The following is a 21,259-nucleotide window of genomic DNA, read 5'->3' on the forward strand; positions in this document are numbered from 1 at the left end:
AAAAATCGAGGAGATAAAAAATCCATTATTCGACAAGTATCGTTTGAGTTTAAAGTGTTTTCATATTTAATTCTTGCTTGTAATTCGTTATAATTTAATTATGGAAACATCTCAGCTGATTGCCATTCAAAACTTCGTTTGGGCCGCCAGTTGATCTTTTGTTTTTTATGGGAGCGTCTAAGCAGAATCCGTTTGGCGAGCTAAATATAAATGAGAATACGAGAATTATTAGAAAAATGTATTAAGCATAAACGGTGGGGCTAAACAACAAATTATGAAACTTGCAGTTAGTAAGACAATATAGACCCTTTTCACTTGTTCCAAAGTGAAGGGTCTAGAAAACTTTAGAACAATAAAGAGCTAGTTGTGCTCTATTTATTAGATCAGTTACAATGCGTGGAGCACATAATTTTGAGGGGGGACAAATCGATCGAAAACATTGTTAAATGCTTGGCTCAACAAGAATAACACATTAAACGGAGGGCAAGGATCTCAGTCTAAATTAGTATTTGGTGTTGTGGATGCAGCAATTGCAAACGTTGAATACAGTTCAACTTATAATATAACTTACAACTGACACACTCGGCAGTTAACAAGCAAGTTATGCTTTTTCATCTGTAATTAATACATAGATATACAAGATAATTTTAGATTAGAAATCGTTTCATCTCAATCTCTAAACAACATCATCTTGTCTGTGCGTGTGTTTGCTTCAATTTGTATTTATGTAATAACCAGGCTCACTATGGAGCTGGATCGAAGTAGAGGCCGCCAGCCTGGATCCTTATGATTACAGCTATTGATCCTGCTATCGATTACACAACAACGATCGATTACTTACGTGCTGGCCTGCCGTTAGCCCATGGAGTGAACTTCACGTGGCTCTCGTTGCGCTTGGTGGCATCCGCACGGAATTCGGTTTTCAGGGCTTCACGCAGCACACGGGCCGCAATGTTGGAATATTGGATGTAGCTGCAACAAGACGCACACAATTCAGTGATTTGAGTTACTGCATATCTGTGTTTTCACATGCATTTCATTTGGACTTGCAGTTTTATGTGACAATTTTAGCAAACAACAAATTACGTAATGCAAGCAATGGTATACATAATAATGCTGTTTGCTTGCGAATATTGTAAATGCAGTGCGGAATGCGTGTGAATCTTATTAACTTACGTAATTCCAGCTGCTCTCCAGGCGTTGGTCATTTTGACAAATTTTTTTCGCAAATTATTTCGCTCGGTGAACAAAAAATAGTCGGACCTTTCCTAGTGCAGGTGCTTTTTGGGCTGATGTTCGACGATGCCGATGCTCACACTCACAACGATATATCGATAGTGCAGGGTTGTATTCTAGTTCGTGCAAACAGGCTCTATCGTTTGTGACATCGATTTATTGTAAAATGTTTGAAATATTTTCTTAACATTAACATTGATGTAAAAATAATGTAATAGGTATGTGATTTATTTTTATTGCAGCTCTATGCCGTCATGTTGAAATGTATAAAATTGATGAAGCGATTTATCGATAAATGACTGCATGCAGTTGTAGTAGTCGGCTTGACAGCTTTGTTTATGTTGTGTCTCGCTTGCACGCACACAAATCAGTTGTTGTTTAACACTCATGGTCGAGTATTGCCAACAACTTGACCACCAAGTGCAAGGTAATATTTATATATTATCAGTTTCATACTCAACATTAATTAACTTCGCACTTTGTGCTAAGACTGAATGCGTACATAGTGTATACAGTGTGTGTGTACGTTAAGTGGACTATGTGGAAACATGTGCAGATGGTCTAGCCAAGGGTTAAGGTTAAACTGAACGCATTTATATTTATCAATTGCACAACTTTCCTCCATCCAAGTCTCAATCCCAGTGCCCAGTGCGATGTCTGCAAAACCGCCTATATTAATCATTGAGCCGTTCTTCGGCGGCAGCCATAAACAATTAATCGACACACTTATCGAATGTAAGTAAAAGTATGTTTATTGCTGCTTCTGCTGTTATTGTAAATTTTCTTATTGGAAACACAGGTCTCAATGTGGATGACTATGAGATCTTCAGTTTGCCAGCAAAGAAGTGGCATTGGCGCGCCCGCACCTCAGCGCTATATTTCTCACAACTAATACCGCCAGAGCATGAATATAAAGTGCTCATCACGAGCTCCGTGCTCAATCTGGCCGAATTAATTGGTGTGCGTCCCGATCTCGTCACCTGCCGCAAGATTGTCTATTTCCACGAGAATCAATTGGTGTATCCCGTGCGCGAGGTGAAGGAGCGTGACTGTCAATACGGCCTAAATGAGATACTCACGTGGTAAGTTCTGCTTGTTCCAACACACTTCCCTTTGGGTCTTGCTAATGAAATGTCTTCTAGTCTTTGACTTTGACTAGATGTTAAGGAACTTTTAACAACTTGATACCGCATTGTTTATCAAAATTTAGTTGTAAGCATGTACGATTTCTTTAACTTAGTTTCAAATCATGTTAAGCAGTATTCGTGCTAAAAGTGAATGTGCCAAGACCAAGGGCCAAGTGTACGTGAATTAAGACTCTCAAATGATTTCCTAATGCCACACTTTATTCACAGTCTGGCCGCTGACATAGTGCTCTTCAATTCGAACTTCAATCGCATGTCGTTTCTGGACAACGTGCAGCCCTTCCTCAACATTCAACCCGATTTCAAGCTGAAGCACATCAGGGAGCGCATCGAAAAGAAATGCGAAGTGCTGTATTTCCCGATCAAGTTTCATGCCTTTCCCAACAAGCGACACATGATGGACATGACCGAGAATACGGAGCCAGAGGATTGCCTGCATCTGATTTGGCCACATCGCTGGGAGCATGACAAGAATCCCAAGTTGCTGGTCGAAGTGCTCATGGAATTGAATAAGCGACAAGTTGACTTCAAGGTGACAATATGCGGTGAAAGTTATCAGGCGATACCCGAGGCCTTTGAGGGATTGCAGGAGAAACTGGGCGATAAACTGATCAATTTTGGACATTTGTCGCGCGAGAAATATGTGAAAACGTTGCTAACCGGCGACATTGTGATCTCGACAGCGGGTCACGAATTCTATGGCGTTGCGATGTTGGAGGCGACATATTGTGGATGCTATCCGATTGCGCCCAATAAGCTGGTTTATCCTGAAATCTATCCCAAGGAGAATCTATATAATACGTCCAATTCGCTGATCAAAATGCTCTACAATTGGTGTCGCAATCCGCAAGTATTTCGACGCACTCGGGACAAGTTCTTTGATTTCTTCACATTTGAGCGCTATTCGGCACAGCATTTGGTGCCCAAATATCTGGAAAAGATGCGCATTTCGGTGTAGAGAGGCATTGGCATTGGGGGCCTTAAAGAGATATAGATATATATCATAATATCTTAGACTAGATGAGAATTCCAGTTGCTGTTTTGTGCAATACGCATCGAATTTAGTTTTGTAAGCCAAAAGCGAATTAATAACGTAACGTATATATAGACTATATATATAACTGACCAATTTACCAGATATACAACGCAATATATATATCTATATATTTGTGGAGTATATATAGCTTAATGCTGAATTTCTGTTTCATTTTTACTTATTAGTTTTATGTCAATGTTTGCCAATTTGTTTTATCACAAAACTCGATCTATAAACTTGTTAATTTGATTGCCAATTGTTAGCAGCTAAATAAATATGTCTGCAAAGTTGTTGTCATTAAAAAATATGCATTTAGCCATAAGTTGAACTTGCTTTTGTTTAGGCTTTAAGTGATCCGATCCGAACACACAAGACATATTTTAAAGACACTCTTTTTTTTCAAAACCTTTTATTGCCTTACGATATTGGATTAAATGCGTAGCTGATTTAATTGTAATTATAGCCATATAAGTTCTTTTTATTGTGGTGGAAGTTTCTAAATTGGAATTACCAAGAAATAAGAATTTTGTACTTTACTTTTACGTTTTCGTGTCATGCTGAAACCTCTCTTTCTAATTCATGACATCGACATTAATTTCTCGAGGTAATTTTTCTAGTTTGCCCGAATTTTACTTATGAAATCGTAACAGCTCAGCTGCATTCAATTTTCAGAGTCAGTTTTTTGAATTTATAGCTAAATATTTACTTTAATATTGACAGTTGCAGTACATTGCACAAAAATGTACGTCACACGCTTAAAATTATCTAATTTACTTTGGAGAATGTTACGAGAACACATAGCAAATATCAAAAGCTCAAAAAATAAAAGTCAACAAAACGTTTTTGGTAGCACAAAGAATTGATTTAAAAGTGATTCTCTTTAAATTTGGGCGGCACCGTGTATTTCTCCTTGACATGGGCGCGATATTCCTCGTCGTCATCGTGACACTCGCGATAGCATTGAGCACAGAATAACTCGCCATCACAGCCTCGGCAACGGAAGACGGCATCCTCGTTGCAGATGTTGCACCAGGGCAGCTCCTCAGTCTCCGCCTTGGGAACGGGAATTGGTGTCGTCCCGAGTTCCGCGTCCAGAGGATTTGCTGCTTCTGGCAGTTGGGATTCAGCCACGTACTGTGAAAGGGGGAAGTGTTTGTTAATTGTAATCAGATATATGTACATATATTATTAGTTACTTTTGACATCATCTTTGGAATCTTAACTAACTTTGAAATATATCTACTATGAATTTCTTTGTGCAATCGCTCACCAACTTAGTGAAAGTCGCAAGCTATACAACTATCCCCAATTACTTAAAGTACTTTAGTCTAATCTCTCTCGATCTGTACATTTTTCATAATAACTTTGAAAGATATCTACTATGAATTTCTTTGTGCAATCACTCACCAACTTAGTGAAAGTCGCAAGCTATACAACTATCCCCAATTACTTAAAGGACTTTAGTCTAATCTCTCTCGATCTGTACCTTTTTCATGTTTTGCAGCACCGTTTCATCGTTCTCATCCTCATTGTCGCTGGGCGTGTTTGTGTTCGATGTGCTGGCTCCAATGCCAGCTCCACTTCCACTTGCAACTCCATCGATTGGTGCATCGCGTAGCGCACGCAATCGTCTCTCAATATCAGAAATGGCATCGGTGCGCTCCACATCGATGCGCTGATCGAGCTCCGTTTCGCCCATGAATTGCTGGAGCAAATCTTTGATCTTATCTTGGTCGCTGCGTTGATCCGTCGACAGCAGCAAATCCTTTTTATCATAGTTCTTCTGATGTGGCATGCCACTCAGTTCTGAAAGACGAGCGCGTATCTCGTCATCTGTGGATGCCACAGCCTTGAGATTCTGCAACCGTTTGCTAATTGCACTGTCCAGATTCTCATCAATATCCTCGGCATTTGTGGAGCTCACAGCAGCAGCAGTTGGAGCTGGAGTTGCCTCGCCAAGTACCGTTTGGTTGGTGGGCGATAAAACAGCGGCCAACTCCTCCGAGGGCAGTACGTTACTACAAGTGTTGAAATGTGTTGAAACTCTCAATGGGAAATGCTTCAGTTACTCACTCGAAAAGCGCATCGGCTGCCTCAATGTCCGAGCTCTTTGGTGGAAGTCGCAACTTAGTGACAAGCTCGCCAGGCAGCGCCTCGCAGTCGATCACTTTCTCGGCATCGGCGACCGCCTGCATTTTGGACAACTTGTCATAGCAGATGAGACAAACGTTGAGCACCTTGTTGGCTTGCCGTGGCACCGCCATCGGACGCTTCAGACATTTGGCGCAGTAGGAATAGCCGCAGTTGGGACAACCGTACTGCAATACAAAGAACAAAGATCAATTAATACCAAACAACGCTTACTTATGTCGAGTTTACCTCTTTGCAGAAGAGACCATATTTGCGGCTGCAACCAAAGCAACTCATTTTGTGGCCAGTTGCAAATAAATTGCTGCGCACTGCGAGTATTGGAGTTAAAAAAAATGTAAACAAAAGTCTCCTATTAGACCAATTGTGAGTCACGATATTTGGCAACAGCTGAGCTATCGATAGTTACGATAGCTGTGATTTTCCTATATTTTTTAACATATATGATTTTATTTTCTACATGCCAGCCATTTTTTTTAAATTTCTATCCGTAAAAACATTTTTGAAAATCGAAAAATGTTTGATGTTGGAAAACATCGATTTCAAAAGTAGGTTATCTGTCATCGATAAGACAATCAGAAGCCAATCTTCTTATCGATAAGACGAGCGCGCTTATCAATTATTTGCAAATTATTCAGCCCAACCCAACCAAGCAGTTGACTAGAAACGAAAAAAAGACACGAGTTATACTTAAGACATTTCATTTATTGCAGATTACAAGCAGCAAAACTGAAAGCCTATTATTTTTACCTGCCACAGATATAAAAATCTCATACATATTTCACATTTTCATCACTGTACGCCGTGTACACTCCTGGCGCACATTTTTCTTTTTTTATACAATATTAAGTGGGATTCTTCTGGTGTTAAGCTTAAATACGTTTCACACAAATAAAATTACATCTTGTTGTATGAATATGTATATGCAAAAAACAAAATCCTACGCATTTTGTATTTCGAAGTGAGTTTAGGGGGGAATGTAAATTTCATTTCTTTTCATTAATATGCATATTAAATTAAATATGTATGTACGCATAATTTAATATTTAATATAAATGCAAAATACAAAATTCTAATCTGTTTGTATATATCCTGTATGCAGAGCAAATTCTTTTTTTTTTTTAGTTTTCTTCTTAAGCCTAGGGGATAGATAAATAAAATATCATTGTGAAGCTTTAAGGAAACTTGCGTTTTGTGTGAGTGAATGGAAATAATGAAATCCCGAAACAAATACACGAGTGAATACTTTCATTGCTAAAGATCATGCAGGTTGGAGTGTTGGATTGTTTTTCTTTTTTGGATTCTTTGATTGTGAATATTATTAGTCTCCTTTATCTTTCTTGAGTTCGCGAATTGAGTTACGTTGAATTGAGTGTAAGAGAGAGAGGAAACTATTATTCGGATGGAGTGAGATCGCGTTCCAGTTCGTTTTCATTGAGAATTTGTGAGAGCAAATCGTGCAATGGTTCGAGTATTTTTTTGGCGCCGGTATTCGTTAGATTCTTATAGTCGAACATATCATGGTGGCTAATGCTGCCGTCTCCTTGCACTAATCCCTTGTCGATGGCAACCGTTTGCACACGATCCAATCCCTTTGTCTGTTCCTTGACCAATTCATTAATCTCCGCATTTTTGTCACGCAACAAATTCGGTTGCTGACCGCGTGGAAGCAGCGACTGCAAATGAAATGCAAGAAAAAAATAAGTAAGAAAGTTAACAGTCACTATAATATACCCGGTAAAGGAAATTTCAATTTACTATTTCGAATCCAATTGAAGCTCTAGCTCTTAAGGGAACATTATTTCTAAGCAAATTATTAAGGAAATTGTTTAGCGCGACAGAGTTTGTTAGATATATGTAGGTAGAAGAGGTATTAATCGAACAGACAGACTAATAAAAATGTGCATATCTAGTATATAGTTTCAATCCAGAGATTACTTCACAGCCAACACAGCCCTGTTATCCAATAGTTACCGCGTATAAGAACGCACATAAAAGTTTAAATATAGAATTCTTTTTGCCGGCTGCTCGCCCTATCGATAAGCATCGGCTTTCCTACAATTCTTCGGATAGCTACTCTCTATAATAGTAAATTGAAATTATGGTTAATGGCTTATTATTTACCGGTAGCAGAATGTAGGCGCCTGGCAGTTTTTCGCGTATCTTGGCCACATTGGCGAGCAAACCTTCGGCAACTTGGGCAGCACTGTTGCTCACATTGTTGGTGCCGACGTGTAGCACAACAATTTTGGGATTCACATTGTCGAGGGCGCCGTTCTCGATGCGCCACAAAACATGCTCGGTGCAATCGTCGCGTATGCTAAAGTTGAGGCAGTGCAGCGGTGCAAACAATTGGTTCCAGGTGTCCGTGTCCTGCAGCGTTTCAAATATGCAATCACCCAGGAATATCACATCCGGATCCTTTTCGCGGCAATCGCATATGAAGCGACGATGTATACTCAGCCAGCGCTTGTCTCCGTCAACATCGGGCACGGCTGTGGGCACAGCGCAGGGATTCATATTGATATCGATAACGTATTTGTTGTCTTTGCTGTAGTTGTTGTGGTTGTTGGAGCGGTGTTTTTTTATTCAGCATGCGGCGAATGCTGTTTGTTACAGCTAGTCTCGGAACTGATTGAATGAAGCAAATGAAACGAAACGATGTGAAATCTCTCTCGCAGTTGACTATTCCAGTTCAACGTCTATAGCAGAGCAGTGGTAGGTGGGGGCACTTTTTGTTGTTTTTTTGTTGACGTGATGTTGCGGTTAAAGAACTCGTATGCAGAGTGCAGAGTGAAAATAATTATAACCAAAAGAATAATTGACAACTGGAGTTGTGTAGTTGCGTTCACAAGAAGTTCAATTGAGCAGTTCATTTCGTGAACCAGCTGTGCACAAAAGAACTGAGGCCCGGTGATGTGAGTCTACAATATCCATCGACTTCTCTGCTGTGCGATTAATTGAAATGCAAATATTTATTTGTTGAAATAAATTTACAAATATTTTAAAAGTAAGATTTTAAAACCTTTAAATAATGCAGCGCATTATGTAAAATATAATTCTTAATATACAAATACTGCAGTTGTGCAGTCATCGATTTTCAAGTCTATGTAAGTACTATAAATGTATGATCTCACCACGACATATATAAAAGCCTTAAATACACAAACAACAAATGCCTGTATCTAAAGGCATTATTCAAATAATTAATTATAAGTAAAATTATAAAAAATGTATTTAAAACTAATCGATGCTTGTCGTGTATAATCGATATTCTAAAAAATGTAGATATCGATAGATCCATCGATGATGCTCCACCTCTACTGCAGACGGCAAACCGGAGTTCTGTGGAAATTTGTTGTACCATTCATTTTTCAATCATATTGATTGTATGGGGTGTCGGATTTGCCGACTATAAGAATATTTGTGGTGTGCGCAAAGCACGCAAATAAAAAAGAAACACTATGGACGTGGACTTGAGCCTAGACGAAATAATTGAGCGTAAGCGCACAAACAATCCTCCCCACCGGGCCAATGAGAAAAAGCTGTAAGTTGACGAAGAAAAAAAAAAGGAACGCTAAAAGAAAATGGCGATGATGTTGCCAAGTTTTCATTTTCATGCAATGTTTTTTCCACCATTTTCCGTTATTGCAGCAATGCCATTCACATGAAGCCACGAAAGCCGCTGAATAAAGCGGCTGGAGGACATCAGCGCAACACATTTGATGCACGCAATAAAATCATACAGAAAACACGCGCCAAAATCATCGATGCACGCGATATTCTCAATCAAAATATACGCGACTCGGGTATCGATGCCCGCAGCATGCTGATCGAGCGGAAAAAGGAACGCATGCCGCTGCCCATGCCACCGATGCCAATGCCGCCTCCACAATCGTCGCGCATCCATGCTCGTGTTGGTGGCAACCCTGGCATTCGCGGACATGGTCGTAATCGGGTAAGAGACCTTGATCACCTGCAGCATGATGACGATGATGATGATGACGATGCTGCTGCCGTGCACAAAGGTCGCTTTGGTCAACGCATCATTACGATGAGCAACCGGCCGGGTGGCTTGGTGCAAACGCTCTGGAATCCCAAGGATGATCTGGGCGGCTACAAGACGAGCCGCCTCAACGCTGCGGCCAAGCCATTTGTGCCACGCGGCTATGTGGATTATGACAACATGCAGCAATTGGAGGATGGTGAGTGTGTCGATATCAATTGTTAGCGAATAGAAGATGGAATCAATTATTATTATTTCAGAGGAAATCGCACGAACACTGCACATGGGCAGCTACAATAGCGGCGGAAGCCAAAAGCCGGGCAGTGGATCACGTCCTCGAATGGCGACGCATGGCGGCTACGATGGCTATGGCTTGGAAATGGATGGCGTTGAGATTACATCGCCTGGGATCAACGATGATCCGTTTGCCATTTACGAGTCATCGCGCAATCGCTTGGAGCGTCCAGCGTTGCCACCGCTGCCGCCGCCGCCCAACGTTGTGGGTCATGTGGGCAAGAGTGGGGATACACGACAGCGCAGTTTGGTGGCCACATCCAATTTACCGGATTCGTTGCGTGCCCGTCTCTTTGGCAGCGAACCCGATCCTCGGGTCTCGCATGGCATCTATGCCAACGAGAATGGCAGCGGACAATCGAAGTCGCATGGCGGAATTGTCGCTCCAGGCCTTGGATCGTTGCATCCGCAGCGTCGCAGTCCGCCATCGATATCGATGCCGTTGCCACTGAGTGTGGTGAACAATAAGCCCGGCTATCGTTTGCTTGTCAGCAATCTGCACGCGAATGTAACGACAGCGGATATACGCGAGCTGTTCAACGACATTGGGCCGATGTATGATGCGCGTGTTGTGCGTCCGGGCACCGCCGAGGTCATCTACAAGTCGCTGGAGCATGCCGAAATGGCTGTGGATGCGTATCATCAGCGCGAGTTCGATGGCCAGCCCATGCACTGTGTGCTCGTCAATCCGCACTCATCGAATCGCAGCAATCACTCGGTCAAGTGAGTAAAGCGTCGTCGTATTGCTAACTCTTTCTTCTCTGTAACTTATTTGTGTGTTTGTGTTCTTCTTTTTAGCTCTCGCACTGTGACCACAAACTCATCGGGCGTTGAGGTGGACATCGATGCTTTACACTCTGTACTCTTCCGGGATCGCTGAAGCGCAATTAACGACAACATTAAGGCAGCAGAACATCATCATCATCATCAACATCATCAATATCAACAACGTTCATTTAAAGCATCTTGACACTCTACATTAATCTACAATTAAACCGCAGTCATGCTCATCATCAAACCAATCCACACAATCACAACAAAATACAAAAATAACATGCTATTCCTAGATCCTAAGTGCATAACAACACATATTTTGTATTGTCGTTGGCCGCCGCCCCCGAATATGTTTAACGCCAACTCAGTAAACAATTTAGCCAAGTTTAAACCAAGGATTTCACTTGATTTATTTATGTGCAACATTCGGAAGTAACACCTAACATGCAACCCATAAAAAACATGGGTAAATTGGAGTCAGCAGTGGAAACAGTAAGTGGGCAAAGCGGGGGTTCCAAATGAATTCAATTGGAATTGAAATAGAGTGAATTAGGAGCGAACTTTGAAACTTTTTTTTGTTTTACCAAAATGTGAATAGTTACTCAAAGTAAATTGCTACATTTTTTGTTTATATCAATTTTGAATTATCTTTTTCTTTATTATTTGAAAAATTGTGCACAAATAGTCCACAACTTTGGCATAGTCTTCGTTTGTTCAGAGCAAAATCTAACTGGATTTAATTAATACAAATTTAAAGCAATCTGCAGCTTTCTAGAATTCACTTCTCGTCCAGAGAGGTCAATGAACTGACTTTTCAAATGGTGCTCGCGAATTTAAAACACAATGGGCAAAAAAAAGAAAAGAAAAGAAAAGTATCGTGCTGAATTTGAAATGATCTCTCATCGATGGCGAGTTAATAACGTTTTATGGTTTCTTTTGTTGTTTGTTTTTGTTTCTTGTTTAATTATTGTTTATTACATATTACATAAAATGTACAGTAAATATTTTAAGATCGCATAAAATTAATTCATAATAATTAAGTAAAAAAAAGTAGCAGAGTTAAGTCAGCAATTGAAGAGGTTGCACAAAAAAAAAAAAATAATTATGAAGATTGTCAAGCGACGACGACGACGACAACGACGTTAAGGCAGCTCTGTTTCTACTCGTTGCTCAATTGTCCCGGATGCCAGTGCCATAGTTGGCGCCACCGGCACGATTCAATGCCTTACGGAACAGCTCAATGTCCAGCTCGGCCTCGACGCCCGCCTGCAGCTCGACGGCAAAGTTCTGGGCGAGAAAAAAGAGAATTGTAGATTAGTCTTTGGATGCATTGATGTGGATGACACTTACATTTAGCACATCTTTGATGAGCGCCTTGTCTGTGGACATTTTGGCACGCTGTATGACGCCCACCTCCTGTCCGATCCATGTGAGGAATATGAACTTCTTGCGCTTGGAGATCTCATCGCCCATCTGGATGCGGATGTAGCCGAAAGCACGCTCCGAATCGCCAAACTGCTGGCGGAACTCCTCGAAGCATTGGCCACGCTCATGGACAATGATCTGTGCGCCATCGAATTTGAAGACCGCCCACTCGGTGTCTGTGAGATCGGAGCGGACATCCTCGTAGGCCTCGCGTATGGCGTCCTTATCCAGTGATGTGGCCAGTGGCATCTACAAAGATTACATAGTTATTGTTGCTGTTATTGTTGTTGCTATTTTTGTGGCATGTAATCAGTGCAGGAAACAAAAATACGCCCCTTACTGTTGCCCCGCCCCGCTTTGCTTTTTGATTTCTGTTTGTGTTTCAGTTGTTTTTTTTTGCAAAATCCCAATTCCCCACAGCAAAGTTCATTTGCTTTGCCAGCCGATTTCAGATTTCGTGCTTATCGTGTGGGATTAAGGCTGATGTTTAATGTATGTTATGTTATATGTTATATGTATGTTCGCTTTTGCGTCGGCGCATTGAGGCAGCGCGCCAAGTGCTTTCAACTTGTCTTAACCATGGCACGTATCCGTCAGATACTTTTTTGCTCTGTACTCTGCTCAGCTAGATACTTTCGTTTTCGCTTGCGTTTTGTTTGGCTTCGTCTCTCGGTTTCGTTTTGTTTCCGTGCCAAGAGCCAAGACAATAACAATAACAATAATAATAATAATGATAGCAATAAATTTTTCAAATCAATCACGCCAATGCATTTTTTTTCTTTCTGCTTTCTGCTGCACAAAACTCTTCAATTTGTTCAACTCAAGAGTGTTGCATAAATTATTCAACACACTGTGCTGCTTGCTGTTGTCGAATTTCCTTGAAAATTAAAATGCAATAAATTATAACGAACAGCGCAACATTGTCTGCGGTTTAAGCACAACTAACTACGATTATATATTTATATAGTTGTTACCTCAACTATCAAGAGTACTCAATATATGTTAGCATAGCGTGTGAGGGCTATAGGAAATGGAAATGCTTGGCAAATCGATGTGTTTGCTATAACTATTTACAACTGCTGAGGTTGCTTTGGATTCTATTAAAGTATTAGTATTTTGTGGTAGAATAAAAATACTTGATATGCCATGTCTAGTATTTCCTACTGTACCCATAAAAACCCATAAATTAAAAGAAAGCGACGATTCACGCAGCCCATTTTCTATAGCAGTAAAACTATGCGGTATTATTCTTAAAATATACCAAAACAATACTGATACATACTAAAGAATATACCGAAAACTCACTACCCATTTTCAACAAAGGTTAAGCAATAGAGTATTATTTTTTTTAAATATACCAAATCTGTATACTAAAAAGTTTACCTAAAACCCGCTACCGTTTTTCAACTAGAGGAAAACAATGCGGTATTATTCTTAAGATATGCCTTAAATGATATACTGAAAAATACTAAAAAAAAATACCTAAAATTAGCTACCAATGTTTTACAAAAGCAAAACAAGGCTACCTTTATTATTCAAAATATACCTATTATACTGGTGCTGCAAAATGCAAAAAAATATACCGAAAACAATATTTGGTATATCAATATACTATTACATTTTAAAGAGTATTTAAAATACCAACAGCCGTTTTTTGCTGTATATCATGATTTTGTTAAATAACTAATGAATTTATTAACTTATTACTTTAGGTTCGATTCATCATAGCAGATTTTTAGTCGAAATAATGTGTTTATATGACGGTTGTTCTTTCGAAAGTTCTTATCGAATATAGAACTTTGATAAGTCTAAGCTTTCCATAGTTTTGTTACTCAGAAACATATTGTAAAACTCTCTGCAGTCTCTGTTTGATTAATTAATTCTGAGAAGCGACCAATCTACACACATGATAAATATGATTCAACGACAATTCACAATGCAAACCATTTAAATGAGAGCATAAATATGTAAACTATTTATGACTCTATACTCGATACAACTTGACGATGTTGACTAATCAGAGATGGGGGAAAAAAACCATATACGAGTAAATTCATCATTTATTTATGTATTATCGAAATGAGATTTAGAGTGCCACCAGCATCTATATATATCAATATAATTCAGAGCTTGTAGGTTGGATGGGAGCCCACATAATGTCACGAGTATTGCTTAAATAAGACTTTCCACAGATATTGCTGCTGCTTTGTGCATTTGGAAAGTGTAACTGCAGCTCACTGTAGTTGAAATTTGGAAGCAGACTTCAATCAAGATTTATGCATTGTTTTGCTCCATTTGAAACAATTTAAGCCTCACAAATTTTTCAATCAGCTTGCGGGGCAAAGAAAAAAGAAACGGAAAAACTGAAAAACGGTTTAAATATAATTTCGTTGTCGCCCCACGAAACGGAGGCGAAGCTGAGCACAGACGATGATGTATGTCTACGTCCGTCTGTCTGTCCGTCCATCCGTCTGTCTGTCCGTCCGTCCATCTATCGGTCTGTGAATGTATTCTATTTGGGTTTTTTGATCTGCTTTTTGGGGACGAAGAAGAAGATGAGATGAAAGATGAACGAGATGAACGAAAAACTGTCTCCAGACATACAAACATAATAATGCGTTCATTGACCGATTTGATTGCTGTTGTTCGAGAGTTGTGAGAAAAATCAATTAGAAAAGTTGCGCACTGAAAAGCGAAACAATTAGAAAGATGAGAACGGACAAAGAATCGAAAACCCCCCCAACAAAAAAAATGAAAAAAAGAAATGACTTTCACGAGCGGCGATGACAAAACTCCGCTTCCAGCTTCCAGCTTTTTGGCTTCTAGCTTCTAGCGCTCTCTCAACTCACAACTCTGGCTGAATTAATTAACCACAAAGCAAAATAAAGAAGCAACGAAATAAAGATGAAGATGCCAAAGTGTGCCAAATGGCAGAAAAGATGAAAAGAGTGGAAGATAACTGTTGGCATAATTTGTGCGCAAATGAGAAATAAATTTTAGTATTATGATCGCTGACGATCGCCTCAGATCGCATCGCATCGCATCGCATATACATATGTATCTATATTATTGTAGCTATCATAATTTGGAGCACCATAATTAACGGCACTTGTGATAAGGCCATTTGCCCGACTGAGGCGTGTCGGCTATAACCTCAATTATGATATAGTATTTTCGTTTTATGCATGTTTGAATTACATACATATGTACGTAAGAAAGTCAAGGCACAGCCAAGGGTGCGGGAGGGGTGTGACTTGCTTTCTGGGGTGCAGCATTGACGCAAACGTAATCTCAATTCTCTATTCTGTATTCTCCAGATAAGCCACACCACACCACGACTTCGAAATTGATTTATAGCCTACTCAGGCGACACTTGTTCTTACTCCACGCCTTCTTCGTAATTAGTGTTCTTGCACCCAATCTTTCAATCTTCCGCAGTAGTTCTTCTAATTAATGTCTCACTCTCCTTCAACCACATGACGCACGTAACGAAAGTAACAGTGATCGATAGTGTTCGATATACTATATGAGGGTTACACCTATTTGTAATCATATTTATTATTATAACAATGTTTATTGATTACTTCTTTATCGCAAAGTCGCAAAGATTTGTTGCCAAGTGCATTGCATTTTGCTTAATTCATGTGACTTTCGCAGTCACTGTTATCTTTATCTAATCTTAAGTCTATATGCTGCTGTGCAATGTTTGCATATTCCGTTGCGAATCTGAAGAGCTTGAGAGCTAAAAATATGCCAACTTATCTCGTAGTTCGTAATTCGTAATTGTGTGTGTTGAAATGAAGTGGTTCCATAAAAGAATAATGATTCACTCTAAATTTTACTTGTATATCTGAATTCTACATCTATTCTATATCTATTAACGTTTTTACATATATAGTATATAATCTCTTTTCATAAGTAGTCGGATGTCCTGAAACCTTCAAACAATTGTTTGTCTCCACTTAACAAATTTCAATTACTCAAACCAAATGGCATGCGATAATGATTAAGTAATGTACACATACAGGAGTTAAACTATATATAGACTGTTTATATATCTATCAATATCAATATCAATATCGATATCAGTAGCAGTAACTGTATCTACATACTTTTGTGTGTAGCTCTATATCAGCAATTTGTTGTTCTCTTTTCCTTTGGCGTTGTGATTTAATCAAAACAAGTAAGAAAGTTACAGTCGAGTGTGCTCGACTGTGAGATACCCGCTACCCATTTTTAATAAAGGCAAAATATTGCGGTATCATTTTCAAAATATACCGAAAATACTAAAAAATACTAAAAAATATACCAAATGGTATGTTTGGTATATCGATGTAGTACACCATTCAAAATATACCATAAACGGCACAATGTGCCAGATTGTCGGCCAAAGCAACTCAGACCCCTAGTAAGTAGGCCTTTTTGCCCATACAAAAGTATTTCTTTAATAACATCCACAATTTTTATCTGAACGCAACCAAATTTTCAGGAATCATAACTATTACAGTAATTATTATATATACCAAAATTCGTAGCTCTAGCTTTAAAATTACACTTGTTATTCGATTTTTTTGATTTGCGGGGGCGGAAGTGGGCGTGGCAAAAATTTGAAACAAACTTGATCTGCGTGCAAACATAACAAATGCTGTCGAAAAAAAATTATAGCTCTATCTCTTATAGTCTCTGAGATCTAGGTGTTCATACGGACGGACGGACGGACGGACAGACGGACAGACGGACAGACAGACAGACGGACATGGCTATATCGTCTCGGCTGTTGACGCTGATCAAGAATATATATACTTTATAGGGTCGGAGATGCCTCCTTCTACCTGTTACATACATTTCCTGCCGGCACAAAGTTATAATACCCTTCTACCCTATGGGTAGCGGGTATAAAAAATGTGCAACTAAATGAATAAAAACTCAAATAAGATAGATACAGTCGAGTGTGATCGACTTTGCGATACGGTATTATTATTAAAATATACCAAATTAGTTTACCACAAAAGTATTAAACAAAATTTACATCAAAATATACCAAATGATTAAACCCTAAATATATTGAAATATACCAAAGGTTATATTTGGTATATTTAGACATGTTTTTGCCCCATTCAAAAGAAGTTCTTAACTAACTTATTGACGCTGATTAAGAATTTATACTTTAAAGGGTATGAGGAGTCATCTTCCTTCTTCAGCCACAAAGTTATAATACCCTTCTACCCTGTGGCTAGTGGGTATAAAACCGAAAAGAACAGAAAATGAAACTCTAAAGGCCAAACCACCGATACACATAAAAATATGTATTTTTATATATACATACTTAGTATTTAAAGTAGTTTCATGTTGACTAATGCCATTTGTGCGATAAGCGGCGCCTCAAATATCCCATTTAAATCCAATGAGACTTGTGACTTTGTGTGCAACAGACAACAGACAACTGAAAAACCGCTGTTGGTTGAGTCAGGCAACAACTTTAAACTTTGGCAACCGTGTGTCTGTCTGTCTGTCTGTGGCAAGTGCCACCGAAAACCGAAAGCAGAAAACAGAAAATCAAGTGACTCACAGTCAAGTTCTTGGCAAAGGCAATCAGGAAGTTTCTATAGTTTCCATGTTTTGCGTGCCACCGCAACAAACACTTTGCAACATAGTCGAGTGAAAATCCGTTCACACAAAAACAAAATATTTCTCCGAGTTCTCAAATTTCGCAACACTTTGTGAGTAAGATTATGTTTCATGTGTGTGTGTGTGTATTTCGTTGTTGTCATAGCAATATGTTTATTTATGGTGATTTTTGTTGTCAGGTTGTTCAGGTATTTTTCATTGAAATCTGCTGCGAGGCTAATAAATATTAATGCCATACTCGTACGTTGCATTCCACACACAATGTGTGAGGTTATGTTGTCAAGTATGGATCGTTTATCCACGATATTTCATTGTAGAACATTGAATTATGATGAATATCTGTTATTAGCACTCACTTCCATTTTATCATAAGGAAAATAAATAGAATTTATTCCAACCACACATTCCCCACATAAGTAAACTAAGTATTCTGAGTGAGGTTATGTTGAATTGTATCGTATATCATAACAATGCGTAGCGGATGATGATGATCAATGTCTGCCTGTCTGACTGTCGGTCTGCCTATAAATATCTCTGGCGATTCTATATCTCTCTGTATATCTGGCTGTAACCCACATGTTGTGGCTGCTGGTTGCAGAAGGTGTTGCTGTGGTTTTCGATGCATCCATGCATCCATGATCACCATCATCATGATCATCTGCTGTTAGCGATCAAGTCGAAGGGGTTAGTGGGGTGTTTGGGTTTCGTTTTGTTTTGCATACTTATTTGCTGTTTTGCTCTCGAAAACACATTTTCCAAATTGTCTTCGGGTGTGTGTGTATGTGTAAAAATAATAAAAATGCAACTGACAGCAAAATTCGCATGAATCAGCAGCAGCCGGGGCAACAAAAACAGCAGAGCTCGCGTTCATTTGCCCCGTGACAAGTGTGGAAGGAACGGATGCATGGCCGGAGTAGGGGAGAAGAGGGAGAAGAGCATGTGGTATATTGGGTTGGAGTTGTTCTTTTTTTGTAGTCGGGAGCAGTCGTTGTTTCAGTTTTGTTGTTTTATTGCCTTATTGCCGTATGTATTAATAATTCTTCAGTGTTTTTATTTCTCTTTATTTTAGCTGAAAACACAAAGGAATGAACTTGCGTTGTTGCTCATGCATTGGGAGGGTTCTTGATGTGCCCGATGTGCGATGTGACTCACAGCGCATTGAGAAATGCTTTAAACAATAATAATAAATAAGAAGTTGCAATTCGTTTACCAAAATTGGCACATCAGGAAGCCTCGTCGCGTCATCGTCACATGCTAAACAATGTGAATACTCTGCGAGGTCATTTTTATATATGTTTATTTGTTGTCAAATCAAAAATGCAATTCATTTTTAACGAAATCGATCAATTGATTGTGAAGATCATGGGATCATCCATGTAATGCATCTACTCAGCTGATCTGCTTATTAAGTTGGCTGCAGCAGAGCCTATGCTCATGAAGTTGGCTGCAATCACAGTTAGTTTGCCATTGATATGCGGCATTGCGCATACGACGCGTTTTCCCCCGCCTCGAGTCAAAACGATATTCAATATGTACTATTTTATTTATTGACATTGAATTGCTATTGTTATCGTTGTTGTTATTGCTGTTGCTGTTGTTGAAACTCGCTTGAACGCATTTCGTTTCAATTTTCATGGCTCTTTTTTTTTGTGTGCGCTTTGTTTTGACTTATTGATTGAGTTATAACCGTAAATGGTGCGTTTCTGTTCCGACAGATTAAGCTTACATACACACACACACACACACACACACACATACATACATAGAGAGGCTTGCCCACACTGGGGAGAAATTATTAGCTTGCAACGAGCTCTGGTGGAAAAAGTCTGTGATTAAGTCTTGACTCATGATGATTCCCCGTTTTTATGCAGCAGCCAAGCCAATGAAGCAGCTGTGTTGTTTTCTGACTCACAGTTAATCGTCAATCGACTTGAACAATCGTTATCGACAGCACAGTAGCTGAAAATTTAGCATTTGATGTTTTACACGCATACACATACTAACGCAGACATAACTGTTGTGCGCACAAGTGCAGCTGCGTCGACGTCGACGTCGCTCTCGCCGCCGCTGCCACTGCGCACTTGAACTTGATATGGCATTGTTGTTATTGTTGCTGTTGCTGCGGCTGGTGCTGCTGCTGCTCAACCCTTTTGTGTATGCTGCTGCAGCCTCCCCCGCAGCAAAGGCAAAACCCCAAAAAAAATAAGAAGTAAAAAAAAATATGTCCATTTTTATTCTTATTGCCTTTTCATACTTCCTTCTTCGGGCTGTTTTTTTTTATTTTATTTTATTTTATTATCTGGGCAACGGCAACGGCACCGGCTGTGTCAGTGTCTGGCCCTGGCCCTGGTTCTCTGGCCGGTTCTTATGGAGTCCAACACTTACGCATACCCATGCATATACGGCCACACATACATATCTATGTAAGTATGTATTTACACACTCTTATGTGTGCGCACACACTTGACTTTGGGCTTGAGGCTCTGACTGTGGCTGTGGCTGTGTCTGTGGCTCCAACATTTCGTGCTTCCTCTTCCTTTTTCGGGCTAACTAATGCGCTCTCACACTTCTTGTTGTGCTCTTCTTGCTTGCCCTCGTCTGCTCTCTGGCAATCTTGCTAGCTCGCTCTCACGCGCTCTGCGCCCCTTTTGTCGCATCTTTTACGAACCTAATTCTTTTTGCTTGTCTTAATATTGTCTTACATGCCTACACTCACATACTTAACTACAGTGTTCGCTCAATGCAGTGAACTCTCTACAAGACTGCAGATATTGAAATGCTGTTTAAGTATTAAATAAGATATTTGTGTAAGGATTTTGCCTGTATTATTAGTTATAGTAATAAAATCAATGCACATATTCGATTCATACTATACAGGGTACACTGTAGATGCATGTGTTTATGTTTATGTGTCTGTATGTGTATTTAAAAGAAGTGTCTCACCCTTCGCGGCTTGCTCTCAACGATTTGTTCAACTTCAATGCCGTCTGACATGTTGCTGGCTGGGATGCTGTTTTGTGTTGCTGTGTTGCTGGGTCGCTCCTGCGCTGCGCTGCTAACTGCTCTGCTCGGACTGCAACTCAAGTGAGAGTTCAATGAATTTTTGCCGCTTGGCTTTGGCGTATCTTTTGAAATGCTTTTTTTGTGTGTTTTTTGGTTGACTTTTTATTTTTGTTATAGTAACTAAGTACAACAAGAACGAAACGCGCGACGCAAAACGAGCTAAACGAGCGAATAATATATCACACGATAAAACAACAACAAAAACTTTAATAATATATGTATATATTTAAAAAAAAAATAATATGAAAACAATGCAAAATGCTAAGGCAAAAAGGCTTCTTCAAATCGGAGTAATAATAAACCGACTTCGTCCGACTCGCACGAATTGTTGCTCACGAATGCGGGGCCGGCAGCGCGTGCAACTCCAACGAAGTGCCTGACGCAGAAGCAGCGCCCAAGCGCCAAGGCAAAATGAAGCGAGCAGCGCAGTCGCCGTTACTTCGCAGCCGGCATACTTCGGTTGCTATTCGGCAAGTGTTCGGCTGGCCGTCCCAACACTGAACA

At 39.7% G+C, this 21,259-nt stretch overlaps 6 protein-coding genes across 7 annotated transcripts; 2 read left to right on the forward strand and 4 right to left on the reverse strand.

The window, feature by feature from the left end:
- Positions 1 to 42: 42 nt before the first annotated feature.
- Positions 43 to 1,343, reverse strand: LOC117564466 (protein stunted). 2 transcript variants are annotated; one of them, XM_034243268.2, is made up of 4 exons: positions 1,177 to 1,343; positions 842 to 972; positions 572 to 615; positions 43 to 200 (listed from the first exon to the last, which is right to left on the reverse strand). In XM_034243268.2, the coding sequence occupies exons 1-3, from the start codon at positions 1,206 to 1,208 to the stop codon at positions 602 to 604; spliced, it is 177 nt and encodes a 58-aa protein (XP_034099159.1). In that variant the 5' UTR covers positions 1,209 to 1,343; the 3' UTR covers positions 43 to 200; positions 572 to 601. The 2 variants fall into 2 exon arrangements, with proteins under 2 accessions (XP_034099159.1, XP_034099149.1); XM_034243258.2 differs by lacking the exon at positions 572 to 615 and having other exon boundaries at positions 1,177 to 1,342.
- A 254-nt stretch (positions 1,344 to 1,597) lies between these two features.
- LOC117578008 (glycosyltransferase-like domain-containing protein 1-like) lies at positions 1,598 to 3,829 on the forward strand. The gene is made up of 3 exons (XM_034263146.2): positions 1,598 to 1,971; positions 2,036 to 2,318; positions 2,592 to 3,829. The coding sequence occupies exons 1-3, from the start codon at positions 1,890 to 1,892 to the stop codon at positions 3,337 to 3,339; spliced, it is 1,113 nt and encodes a 370-aa protein (XP_034119037.1). The 5' UTR covers positions 1,598 to 1,889; the 3' UTR covers positions 3,340 to 3,829.
- Positions 3,830 to 4,214: 385 nt separating this feature from the next.
- LOC117578081 (abscission/NoCut checkpoint regulator) lies at positions 4,215 to 6,010 on the reverse strand. Its single transcript, XM_034263276.2, has 4 exons — positions 5,797 to 6,010; positions 5,491 to 5,735; positions 4,904 to 5,435; positions 4,215 to 4,551 (listed from the first exon to the last, which is right to left on the reverse strand). Exons 1-4 carry the CDS (start codon positions 5,842 to 5,844, stop codon positions 4,282 to 4,284), a joined length of 1,095 nt encoding a protein of 364 aa, XP_034119167.1. The 5' UTR covers positions 5,845 to 6,010; the 3' UTR covers positions 4,215 to 4,281.
- A 631-nt stretch (positions 6,011 to 6,641) lies between these two features.
- Positions 6,642 to 8,422, reverse strand: LOC117578145 (platelet-activating factor acetylhydrolase IB subunit beta homolog). Its single transcript, XM_034263411.2, has 2 exons — positions 7,690 to 8,422; positions 6,642 to 7,241 (listed from the first exon to the last, which is right to left on the reverse strand). The coding sequence occupies exons 1-2, from the start codon at positions 8,083 to 8,085 to the stop codon at positions 6,960 to 6,962; spliced, it is 678 nt and encodes a 225-aa protein (XP_034119302.1). The 5' UTR covers positions 8,086 to 8,422; the 3' UTR covers positions 6,642 to 6,959.
- A 453-nt stretch (positions 8,423 to 8,875) lies between these two features.
- LOC117577946 (uncharacterized) lies at positions 8,876 to 11,034 on the forward strand. Its single transcript, XM_034263021.2, has 4 exons — positions 8,876 to 9,112; positions 9,220 to 9,770; positions 9,832 to 10,588; positions 10,664 to 11,034. The coding sequence occupies exons 1-4, from the start codon at positions 9,030 to 9,032 to the stop codon at positions 10,743 to 10,745; spliced, it is 1,473 nt and encodes a 490-aa protein (XP_034118912.1). The 5' UTR covers positions 8,876 to 9,029; the 3' UTR covers positions 10,746 to 11,034.
- A 551-nt stretch (positions 11,035 to 11,585) lies between these two features.
- LOC117578188 (coactosin-like protein) lies at positions 11,586 to 21,083 on the reverse strand. The gene is made up of 3 exons (XM_034263549.2): positions 20,636 to 21,083; positions 11,990 to 12,313; positions 11,586 to 11,926 (listed from the first exon to the last, which is right to left on the reverse strand). Exons 1-3 carry the CDS (start codon positions 20,684 to 20,686, stop codon positions 11,810 to 11,812), a joined length of 492 nt encoding a protein of 163 aa, XP_034119440.1. The 5' UTR covers positions 20,687 to 21,083; the 3' UTR covers positions 11,586 to 11,809.
- Between the last annotated feature and the right edge of the window lie 176 nt (positions 21,084 to 21,259).

Source organism: Drosophila albomicans, chromosome X (genome assembly GCF_009650485.2).
Source record: "Drosophila albomicans strain 15112-1751.03 chromosome X, ASM965048v2, whole genome shotgun sequence".
Classification (NCBI taxonomy): domain Eukaryota; kingdom Metazoa; phylum Arthropoda; class Insecta; order Diptera; family Drosophilidae; genus Drosophila; species Drosophila albomicans.